Source organism: Emydura macquarii, unplaced genomic scaffold, assembly GCF_026122565.2.
Source record: "Emydura macquarii macquarii isolate MOO-44397 ecotype Brisbane River unplaced genomic scaffold, CSIRO-AGI_Emac_v2 contig_2246, whole genome shotgun sequence".
Taxonomy (NCBI): Eukaryota; Metazoa; Chordata; order Testudines; family Chelidae; genus Emydura; species Emydura macquarii.
In genome coordinates, this window is record NW_027132383.1 from 3,952,995 (window position 1) to 3,964,835 (window position 11,841).

The 11,841-nt window shown below is 44.3% G+C and overlaps 1 protein-coding gene across 1 annotated transcript; it reads left to right on the forward strand.

Moving 5' to 3' along the window:
* Positions 1 to 224: 224 nt before the first annotated feature.
* FAM83H (family with sequence similarity 83 member H) lies at positions 225 to 10,747 on the forward strand. Its single transcript, XM_067560214.1, has 4 exons — positions 225 to 674; positions 2,262 to 2,426; positions 2,743 to 2,867; positions 4,419 to 10,747. Exons 1-4 carry the CDS (start codon positions 225 to 227, stop codon positions 7,075 to 7,077), a joined length of 3,399 nt encoding a protein of 1,132 aa, XP_067416315.1. The 3' UTR covers positions 7,078 to 10,747.
* The last annotated feature ends 1,094 nt before the right edge of the window (positions 10,748 to 11,841 follow it).

An 11,841-nucleotide genomic window follows, 5' to 3' on the forward strand; every position in this document is an offset into this window, starting at 1 on the left:
TGGCATCTCATATAGACTCACTGACTTTAAGGTCAGAAGGGACCTTTATGACCATCTAGTCTGACCACCTGCACAACCTTCACTGTCTCACACTGTTTTGCCATGCATGATGCCTATACATACCAATTTGGGAGGAAGAACATATCAATGGGATAAGGATGATTGTTAATATTGTCTATTAACTTACTGCTCTTTATGCCTTTCCTGCAGCTCCCCTGCCCCTCATGGCTCGCCGGTCCCAGAGCTCCTCACAGGGGGACAACCCCCTGGACCCTCACTACCTGCCACCCCATTACAAGGAGTATTACCGGCTGGCTCTGGATGTGCTAGCTGAGGAGGGGCAGGAGAGTTATCATCGTTTCCTGGATGAAGAAGGAGCCCCTGACTTTCTCTGCAGTGCAGAGGTAGAGCACATCACTCAGCATCTCCAGAAGCCCCAGTATGCCAACCAAGAGGGCAGCTGCATGGATGCCATGCATGGCAATGATGTGGATGGATCCTCTGGGACTTATTGGCCTATGAATTCTGACCTTGCTGTTCCTGAGCTTGATCTGGGCTGGCCAATGGTCTTTGGATTCAAGGGTACTGAGGTAACAACATTGGTGCAGCCACCACCCCCAGACAATCCCAGCATCAAGGAAGAAGCCCGGAGGATGATCCGAGCTGCACAACAGGTGAGTCGTACAAAGGCCAAGAACCAAGAGAGCTGAAAGGGGCGGGGCAGGATGCAGCAGCTCTGCAGTGATTTCCTCTGCTATTCCCAGTGCAAAATTACACTCAGGCCCTCTCAGGCCACTCTGACAAGTGAAAGGGGATTACTGGAGGTGGAAACAGCTGCTTGAGAATCTCCATATACAGGGGCCTCCCTAGTTTGTGTAGAGCTGGTGTAAAGGTGCTGCACTGGCATTCTGCCCAGTTCCTGGCATGAGGAGGGAAACGGAGAGTGTTGAGTGCATGGCCAGCATTCACTGCACCACAGTTATTCTCTGCTTCCAAGAGCCCGTAGGAAACTGCGTAAGTTAGAGCAGCCTTGAAGCTACACCAGAAGTTATGCAGAACTCTGCATGGCCCCAGAATATGGGGAGCCCAAGGATGGCTTAACAAGACATCCCCATGGCCAACTTTAAAGAATACAGGCAATACCTACAGAATGGGGGAACTGTATCCTGGAAGGCTGTGATCCTGAAAAGGATTTATGGGGTCGTTTTTACCTCTATGTGCAACATTGGTGAATCTGAAAATGGAATTCTGCATCCAGGTCCAGTGTCCACATTTTAAAAAGAGTGTTGAAAAGCTTGAGAAATTGCAGAGAAGAACCACAAAAATGATTCCAAAACTGGAAAAAAATACTCTGCAGTCCATCAGTCTTTTCAGCTTATCAAAAAGATGTTTACAAGGTGACTTGATTATGATGTAAAAGTATCTTAATGGGGAGAAAAAGCAGTTATTAAAGGGCTCTTTAATTGAGCAGAGAGGCTGCCAGGTGAAAACAAATTGCAATTAGAAATAAAGCACACATTTTTAATAGTAATGGTGATTAGCTATTGGAACAATGGAAGTGGTGGGTTCTTCATCTTTTGATGGTTTCAAATCAAGACTGGATGCTTTGCTGGAAGATATGCTTATTCAAACACAAATTATCATGGACAATATGGGGGTAATAGTGAAATTCTCATGCCTGTGTTATGCAGGAAATCAGACTAGGGATATGTCTACACTACAAATGTTACAGCAACACAGCTGCAATTCTGCAGCTATGCCACCAAAGCACAGACACTTACTATAGCGATACAAGGGGTTTTTCTATCATGGTAGCAAACGCTACCCACCTCAAGCAGACGTAGCTAGGGCAATGAACAAATTCTTCCATCAATCTAGCTTCATCTAGAGTGGGGGTTAGGTCAACCCAGCTATGTCAAACACAGCATGAATTTTTGCATAGCCCTGAGTGATGTAGCTATAATGACATAAGTTTTAGATGTAGAGCAGACCTAGATGATCTAATGATTCATTCTGGCCTTAAAGTGTAAGACTTCTTACCCCAGGGCAGGAACCAGGAGGGGACAGATGCCAGACTGGGGCACAGAACAGGTCCAGCAAGGGCAGATGCTCTCGGGGTAGGGGGAAGGCATGCAGCAGGGGCAGATGCTGGGGTGGGAGGGACTGCTGTAAGCAGCTGCATGTGAATGCTCATATACAGGGATGAAGCAGGCAGGCACAAAACTGGAACGTCCTTATCTCTCTCTCTCTCTCTCTCATAGGTGGTAGCTATAGTGATGGATGTCTTCACAGATGTAGATCTGCTGAGTGAAGTGCTGGATGCTGCTGCCCGCAGGGTCCCTGTGTACATCCTCCTGGATGAAATGAATTCCCAGCTCTTCCTAGACACAGCTGCAAAGTGCAAAGTCAACCTCAACTATGTGGAGGTGATAGAATAAGAGGGGCTCACTTGGGTGGGTTCATTGCTGGGACCCTATGATCTGGCCCTTATATTAAAAAACAGAGGAGCTGGGGGAGCTACAGGGCAGATGGATTCAAGGGGCAAGGGAAGAAAGGAGTTATCTCAGTAATGAGGGGAAGACAAGGGCTGGAGGCAGCCAGTGTCGTGTCATGAGGACAGAAAGGCAGATAGACAGAGAGCTAGTGCTGACGTTATGGGAGAGATGAGTACTAAGGGGGTGGGGAAGAAATAGCAGCTGCTGCCTTTGGGAGTCTCTGCCTCATCTCTCTACTGGTTTGCAGTTCCTGAGGGTCCGGACAGTTTCTGGCCCCACCTATTATTGCCGCACGGGGATGTCCTTCAAAGGGCATGTGAAAGAGAAGTTCCTGTTGGTGGACTGCATGGTGGTGCTGAGTGGCAACTACAGGTGAGGGGGTGTCGGGAGGGAGTGTAGAATGACATGGCCCTATCGCCATTCAGAAAAGATACTGGTGGGAGGGGGTGCTCTTGCTATGACAGTTACAACTAAACATCAGTGGCAGGGTTGTATCCCTCAAACTTCACACTGGAGCACAATGTACTATTTTTCCAAGTTCCAGAGGGGTAGCCGTGTTAGACTGTATACAGCAAAAACAATGAGAGTCCTGTAGCACTTTAAAGATTAACAAATTTAATTTCTGCAGGCATAAGCTTTCGTGGGCTGTAACCCACTTTGTCAGATGTAAGGAATAGACTTTGCTCATACCTAACTTCCCCATTGTTGTTCCTTACCCTTAGATGTATATATATACCTTCTCTCTGATTTCTATTCCTTACATCTGACGAAGTGGGTTACAGCCCACGAAAGTTTATGCCTGCAGAAATTAAATGTGTTAGTCTTTAAAGTGCTACAGGACTCTCGTTTTTATTATTCCAAGGGATAATATGTAATTCTGTAGCTAAGGAAACTACAGAAATCTAAAGCCCAGCTTGTTTCTTAGCCAGGACATAAAATATCTGTACAAAGGTAGTAACTTTTACAATTAATTTAAACACCCAGAATTATTGCAGACACCAGCATTGCTAGGGACACTAACTCCATATGCCACCTGGCTGAAGACACACCATAATCAGCTTGCACTGTTAGTGACTGTGTCCTGAGAAAACATAGTCAGATATACAGGTTTTTGAAACATTTTTTTATTTCAGCCCAGTATCAAATCTAAGGGTTATCATAGAATAATTAAAGTTGCTAAAAAGATGGGTGAGATATTAGAATCAGCAACGAGTTACAAGTATGGGAGTGACTACTGCATAATGTTAGAGTATGGAAGTTACTATGTCAATGCTTGTGTTATACTTCTGACTATAGAGAGTACATTGTTTTCATCAGACTGAGCTAAGTTCTTTTGGTACTAAAGTGAGTGGCCCCACATTAAAATCCAGATAAGGAAAATCATTACCTCATCAAGGCAGGGAGCACGCTGTATGGATCTTGGTGGAGAGAGTGAGATAGTCCTTGTGAGGAATGGGGTGCTCTTTCTTGCAGGGGAGTCCTTGCCTCAGCGCTGAGGTTTACAGGTGGGTACATTATTTACAAACAAAAGGAATTATTAAAATAACTTTAAAATATTTTAATTTAAAACATTTCATCACAGAACAGCCATATTAGTATATTTTACCATAACCTCATGCTCCTTTTCTCTTCATCTCCTCTCTGTTGTTACCACTTGCTATGTTAGATCTCTCAGTTCAGAATGTGAGCTTATTAGTGCTGGGACTGGCTCATTTATTTGTCTGTAAAATTCCCTGTATTGTCATGATGCCCAATAATTAATAAGTGTTAGTCTGGAGAATTTTTGTGGGCAGTAGAAAACTGCCAGAGTAGTACATGGTGTTAGTAGAGGCTAGGGTCAGTGCATGGTGGATGTGAAGTGGTGCCACTGATTTGACTCATCAGATGCTAACCATGTCTCACCTTTTCTGTATCTTGGTGCAGTTTTATGTGGTCCTTTGAGAAGATTCATCGAAGCATCGCTCACATCTTCCAAGGGGAGCTGGTGTCCAGCTTTGATGAAGAATTCCGAATTCTCTTTGCACAGTCAGACCCTCTCATTCCTCCAGCCAATGTCTTGGTGAAGGCAGAGAACCCATTTAGCATGGCTCCCTTTGGCAACAATATGCCCTTATTTCCAAAGAAAGCACACCTGCTGTTCCAGAGGGATGACAATGTCTTTCCCCCATTCATGGACAGAGTTGATCCAGATAGATATTTCTTGTCAGCTTTCAGACGGGATGAACTTATGCGCCATACTATGGAAGGGTCAGCAATGCGCATGCATTCCAAGAAGGTAGAAATGGAGAATTCTCAGATTGATCCTGTCAGAGGTTTTCTCCGCTCCAAGCAGCTAGAGCTGGATTCCTTTAAGAGGCACAGCTTTGCTGAAGGAACCTTTGAAAATTTTTCTTCTTCAAAACAATATTCTAGGCAGATGTTCATGAACAATCTGGATGAGTTTAAAATGCAGTCCAGTCACTTTCAAAAGGACCAGTTCTACCAGTATCAATTTGAACATCCCCATGCTTCCAGCAGGCCTCAGGGGTTCTTTGAGCGAATCCGAGGTGGTAGGCCAGGATTCAATGAACTGGAGGACTATGCACAGGGCCCCAGATATCCTGAACTTGAATCCAACTTCCCACAGGAGGGTTTCCCCTTAAGGCTAGATTATGAGCCCTCAAATTCTTCCAGGGAAGTGAGGCATGGCTCTGACCAGGTGAACCCAGCAGGGAATGGCCCACTAGGGCTGATGTCATTAAGGAGGCAAAACATAGGGCAGAAATTCATGTGCCAGACATCCCCCACACAGAAGCAGAGCCTGGAACAACGACTGTTTTTACAAGACCAGGACCCAGATGAGGACAAGAAGACCCAGGAAAATAGAGCAGGCTTGCGTAACTGGAGGATTTCTTCATACCTGAGTGCATACCAGTCTGAACCAGGAGAAGAAGGCATCTCAATGCCCATGGAATCAGAGCCATATAATGATGTTTTGAACCTTGGAGAGCCCCTCACAAAGTACCCCGGTGACCTGATCCCATCTTTCAAGTCTCCTATGTCATTTAATAATAAATCTTTGGGACCTGAAAGTGCCAAAGAGTCTGCAGGTACTGAGAGAGCAGGTGAAGAAACCTCCCTCATGAAGCAGGATTCCTTTAGGTCGAGGATAAATCCTTTGATCCAGCGGACCTCAAGGCTCAGGTCTTCTTTGATTTTTAATGCTGCCAAGTTAGATCAGCAGAACATGACAACGGAGAAGGTTCAGATGATCCAAAAGGAGCAAATGTCCAGTGAGATGATAAAAGACAATGAAATAAAGGCAGCCACCTCTTCTAAAGTGGCAGAACTTTTAGAGAAGTACAAAACTGTTGGCAAAGACACAGAGAACACTACAGTTAGTCACACCAAAGCTGTTTCCAGTTTTCTCCAGGAAGAATCCCATAATTCAGAGAAAAAATGTACCAAAACTGTACAATACAAGATTTTGGAGAGTAGGGTGCTGGACTCAAAAGAATCCTTCAGTAGTTACAAGATGCACACAGAGTCTGAGAAACAGCTTGGTATGTCTCCCTCAGCCACCCAGCTCCTTGACACACTGAGTAAAGATCCTATAATAAATATTAGAAATCAAATGGACAAATTATCTTCTCGGTTCTATCCCATAGACAGCAAACCTGCTCTTCAGCCAAAGGAGAGCCTGATATTTGTAGGAGACACTCAGAAGCTTGCTCTACCAGAGAAGAGGGAGAAAATGACATTCAAAAGAGACACACAGGAACTAGCTGACACTGAATTCAAGAAACCACAGGGCAGGCTAAGCATCACATCGATTCCTGAAAGTTTATCCAAGAATCAAGGGTCTGACAGCTCTCTCAATAAATGTGAAGAGGAGGGTGCCAAACAGGAACAAAGGCCATTGGAATTTTTTAGGAAAGGGTCGCTAAGGTTGAAACAGCTGCTGAATCCAAAGGGTGAAAAGAAATCAGAGGAAGAAACCATTCTTGAGAGTGGAAAGTTTGACAAGCAGACCATGGGCCTCAAACGATCTTCCAAGGGGGATTATCAGGAAGTGATGGAGGAAGAGAAATCCCAAAAAGTCACAACAGCACCTGCCCTCAAAAGCAACCAGCCATCTCAGACCAGGTTTGCTGCATCCACGGCAAACATCCTATACAGCAGCAACCTCCGCGATGACACTAAAGTGATTCTGGAGCAAATTTCTGCCAACAGTCAGAAGAACAGAGCTGAACTGGCCAAGCAACTACCATCCACAAGTAATCCTGATCTTACCATGTCTACCACCAACTTGGAAAGCAAAGGTGAGAAGGATAAAAGCTGCAACATTAGCAGGTCAGAGAGTTTTGGGAGCCATAAGAGGAATCTTCAGAGGCAACCATCAGAGGACAGAGATACCCTTCTGAAAAAGATGGAGAACATGCGAAAGGAAAAGAGGGTCTATAGCAGGTTTGAGGTCTTCTGCAAGAAAGATGAACAACCAATTCAGACTGATGAGGAATGTGACACAGATGCCAAAGAAAAAAGAATGGGGAAATTCATGCCCAAACTCCTTGGGACCTTCAAAACCAAAAAGTTACCTTAGAAATGCTGCCTACATTCAAATCCAGGGGCTGTAACTACTGTCTGTCAATGGCGAAAGGGGAGGTTACACTTCAGTGATGGACACTAGTAACATATTGAATGTGCAACACTGGCTTCCCGCAGCACAATTTCCCCATAAGGTTACATGGTGCAAGGCAATCTTACTGCAATATGATGCAAATTATAAAAAAATTAAATCACCAGATTGTTTAAAACTAAACTAAAGTGGAGTGTATTTATCATCTGCACAGGAAAGCTCCTCAGCAGACATGACAAGCTTGCTATTATTCAGGGAGGGGTGAAACTATAATGCAAAGCTCTGACCTGAGCCAACGAAGTCTGTACTTCTCACTTACAAGAACAATGCTGATTTTTGGATATTTCTCAGGTTGCGATCCATTTTTTCTCATATGTGGTGCCAGGAGGATCTTTGACGGTGTCCAGGAGCAAGATCTTGTAGTAAATTCTTTGCCCTTAGCTACAATTATGGCCCTGTCCATCAGCACATGTCCAGCTTTTATACTTAGCTTTGTATATATAACCTTATAGGTGTTTTTAAATATAGTTGGAAATATTACCGCTTGGGGTGGGGGAGCATGAGCAGGCTGCAGCAAAGGGAATATACAAGCCATGCTGGGATAAGGAGGTATCCCTTTTTTAGATTAGCCAAGCTAGTAGGGCACTGAATCAAGCCTGTACAATGCAGCCGTTGCCAAGCAAAATTTCCTTGAGGGTGTACTGCCAAGAAGAGGTGTTTTCACTCAGGGAAGGATTTGTAGCAGAGGATAGGCCATTTCAAGTATTAGCAGGGTCCCTCATTGTGACATTATGAGGAGAGGCTGAGGGAACTAGGCTTGTTTAGTCTGCAGAAGAGAAAAATGAGGGGAGATTTGATAGCAGCCTTTAATTACCTGAAAGGGGGTTCCTGGGAGGATGAAGCTAGGCTGTTCTCAGTGGTGGCAGATGGCAGAACAAGGAGCAACTGTCTCAAATTGCAGTGGGGGAGATCTAGGTTGGACATTAGGAAAAAGTTTTTCAGTAGGAGGGTGGTGAAGCACTGAAATGGGTTACCTAGAGAGGTGGTGGAATCTCCATCTTTAGAGGTTTTTAAGCTGCGGCTTGACAAAACCCTCGCTGGGATTATTTAGCTGAGGTTAGTCCTGCTTTGAGCAGGTGGTTGGACTAGATGACCTCCTGAGGTCCCTTCCGCCTCTATGATTCTATGACAACAGGAGAGGGAGGAGGGGTTGAGACAAAAGGAGGAAATTACTGAGCTTTACTGTAACTTATCTTTTCTTAAAACTCAGCAATTTTTCCCCCCACAGATTTCTTTCAGGTGTTTGGTACCAGGCCTGGCCCAAACCATCCTGTATGGTGTATACCGTAGTATTGGATTGTCTGGTACGGCAGTGGGTGGGTGTCAAAAAGAAAAAAGAGGGTTGTACATAAAGTTCACTGCCTTGGGTCTGTTATTCTTCAGCCTGTGACTGTCTCACTTAGGCAACACAGCAGCAGTGGCAATTGGTCTCAGTGCTGGAAATTATATCTGATCTTATATTTTTATCTGTATGCCTAGAGGTACAAATAAACACATTTGGTAAATTAAAAAATAAAATCATAAAAAGTCACAGCAAGCTCAAGTCCTCTGCTGGCAAGGCAACATAGGAGAACATCGTATGTTAAATTGGCTGTGGGAAGGGAGAAATAATTCCTTTGAAAATAGGCAACAAGATGTTGAGAATCAGGTCTGGCTACCTTCCCTTACTCTACATGACTGCCAGAAGCTCAGTTCCCCATTAAATCTGTGGCTCCCACCCAGCCTCAGAGGTTGGGAGTTTACCTGCAGTCTAGGCCATTACATGACAACTGCAGCTGTGGAGAGAGGCTATGACCTCTTATTGCAAGTGGCTGCCTTACCCCTTTGGACTGTGTTTCTAACAAGGGGAGGCAAAAGGTATAAGGGCTGAGACATAACTCATGCATGTCAGTTGCTCATTGGTTCACTCAGTAGCAAGCAAAATATAGTTAAGGAAAAACTAAAAGGAATGTAGCAGAGAAATGCCTTGTAGAACTCTAGAGTCACATCTACAAGGCAGTGATCAAATGATCCTAAAGGACTGGGCAAACCATCTCTTCCTCTCCTGTGCCCTCCTATAGTGAAGAGTCTTTTCCATCCCTGTCTGAAAAATCTGTCCAACTTCCCAGCCCAGCTCAGTTTCACCTGGTGCATATATTGTGGATAGGAAGTAAGTGCTCTCACTTTGAATTATCCTTCTGAGTTTTCCTGCCAACTCCCGTGAGATTGAGAAACAGTTGATCATGATCATTAGGGCTGCACATTTGACACAGCAGGAAAAATAAATCATGGATAGCATGATTTTCCCATTTGTCTATGACTTGTTTTCTGTGTCCACAACTCATCCTGCCGTGGCAGCTCACGTGATTCCTGTTCTATGGGCCTGGGCTGGCCCCCTGATCTGCATGCTCCGGGTTCCAAAGCCTCTCAAGTTTGATCTGCCAGACTCTCCGTCATGACTGGGGAGAGAAGGAAAGGGGAGTAAACTTCAATGACCGGCATTATGACCTGGTGGACTGGATTACAGCACCACTCAGGTTTGGCCTGTCTGAACCTCTATCATGACAGCTTGGTCAAGCCAAACCTGAGCAGTGCTGCGAATCTGTGTGCCAAATGACAATGCCAGGAGCAGGGCAGCATCCTGGGACACAGGAGCCACAGGAGCTACTGCTGTGCAGTGAGTGCAGGGCACCAGGCCCAGCACCATGAGACATAGGATCTGCCACTGCAGGGTGAGCATGGGATGCTAGGCCCAACCCTGTGGGACAAAGGAGTGAGCTGTGGGGTGACTGTGGTGTGGGCTTGGTTGACAGTAGCTCCCCCATTGCTTCCCCTCTGCACTCAGCCAGGATTAGGGTTGCAATGCTGGGGTGGAGGGTGCTGCTGCAGGTGGTTGGTGCCCCGTTGGTGGGGCAAGGAGGAACGCAGTTTTTAAAATAAAATAAAGAATGGATTAAAAAAAAATTGATAAAAAATGCTGAAACAAAGCTGCAGCCCTAATAAACAACTAGAGGCTGGAACTGGAAGCTCAGCAACCCTGCTACAGGTATGTGGATGACAGGTAGGGGAAGAGCAGTTTTATTGCCAGCAGCCTTATTTATGTCTTAAAGTTTTAAAGTTTTCAAGATGTCCAGCTGTCATGGTAACAGCACTATATAAATTAATTACATTTTCACTGACGAATGCTGGTTATTTTATTCGCTGTGTCAAATGAAGCCTTGTGTGGCTGGATTTCCCAATTTGAAGAATGGGCTGTTCAGGAAGCCTCACAAGTGATGACTGAAATCACCAATCAAGATTACATATCTTTTCTAACATGAACAGTTCAATTAGACATAAATATTAGCTCAAAGAATAGGAGCACAAAGGAGGGGAGGATCTGGCCAGAAACCCAATAAGGAGCCCAAGGGACTGTTTTAAATTTACTCCATGTTGCAAATAATACTAGGAGGAAGATAGCACAATAGTTCATATAGGAGAACCCAACAGTCTTGTTCCTGTACAGAGCTGCAGCTCTTCTCTTATTCAATTTCTTGCTACTGTTGTATATTAAGAGGATGCTATCCAAGCAGTTCTGTATATTGTGGTGCATTAAATAAACAAATTAATTTAGTAAAACAGTGTGTTGGAGTCAGATTTTACACAAAGAATTGGTTAATAAAGCACATGATGGTGATCTGAATGCTGTAGGTGAGGAGTTGAGGGAGGCAAGGATGTCAAGGCCAGGCAGGCAGGCATTGAGCTGGATGATTACAGATTACCTGACCTACAAGTGTTTTCCATCTCTACTTTCTTTTCCTAAATAAAAAAAGATTGTTAAAAAGAAATGAGGCTGAAAGATCCCCAGTGACGTGTGTCTAATACTCAGAGGAAAAAAATAAAAACAACATGACACGTTCTTACACCAAGTTTTATACCTCTAATAACTTTATATCTGAAATCAGTAACACCCAGAGTCCCAGTCAAGATCATGGACATATTGTTCAAGGTACTGTAAAACAGTCAGCAGCACCACAAAGGTGAGGGGATAGAGATCCACTCAAATATATACAGGGCTAGATCCTCAGGTGGTTTAAAATCTGTGTCCTTCTATTGACTTCAATAGCACCACACTGACTTACACTACCTGAAGTTCTAGCCCACAATTTTTATATACACATATAAGCATTAGGATAATGTATTTGTTATTACAAACAGCAGTACTGTATGAGTTAAACCACGTTATCTGAAAGTCTAAAAATGAATTGTCAAGTGATCTAGCTGTTTCTCCATTGCCATGTTCATGATACTCTTCATCACTCTATCCAACCAGTAACCATAACTGTGCCCTCTTTGTTCTATAAATGAAATATATTATTGGAGGTATACTACTGATTTTATATATTATTTCTGGGGGCTTGTCTAGATGAAAAATTAGTGTGCAGGATCCTGGGGTATAAATCTGCAGTAGACTAGTTTGGACCCTGCCACCATGCATCAAAATTCCCTAGTGCACTTTGAGCTACTTTCATTTCAAAGCTGAATAGATCAAAGTACACCAAGGGCTTGTCTTCACTTACCTCGGAGATTCGGTGGCAGTCAACCGGAGTTAGGCAAACTACGCAAAAAACTTGTGTAACTCCCGTCGACTTCTGAGCTTCTGTTCTGTGCACTGTCTTCACTGCACTGCACCAACGGGAACCAAGCACT

What these genes read in the sequence shown, in the direction of transcription:
- FAM83H (XM_067560214.1), top strand. Translation starts at nt 225, where the DNA reads ATGGCTCGCCGGTCCCAGAGCTCCTCACAGGGGGACAACCCCCTGGAC. An exon ending in TGATCCGAGCTGCACAACAG is followed by an intron (nt 675 to 2,261) that starts GTGAGTCGTACA and finishes TCTCTCTCATAG; the next exon opens with GTGGTAGCTATAGTGATGGA. An exon ending in GTGCTGAGTGGCAACTACAG is followed by an intron (nt 2,868 to 4,418) that starts GTGAGGGGGTGT and finishes ATCTTGGTGCAG; the next exon opens with TTTTATGTGGTCCTTTGAGA.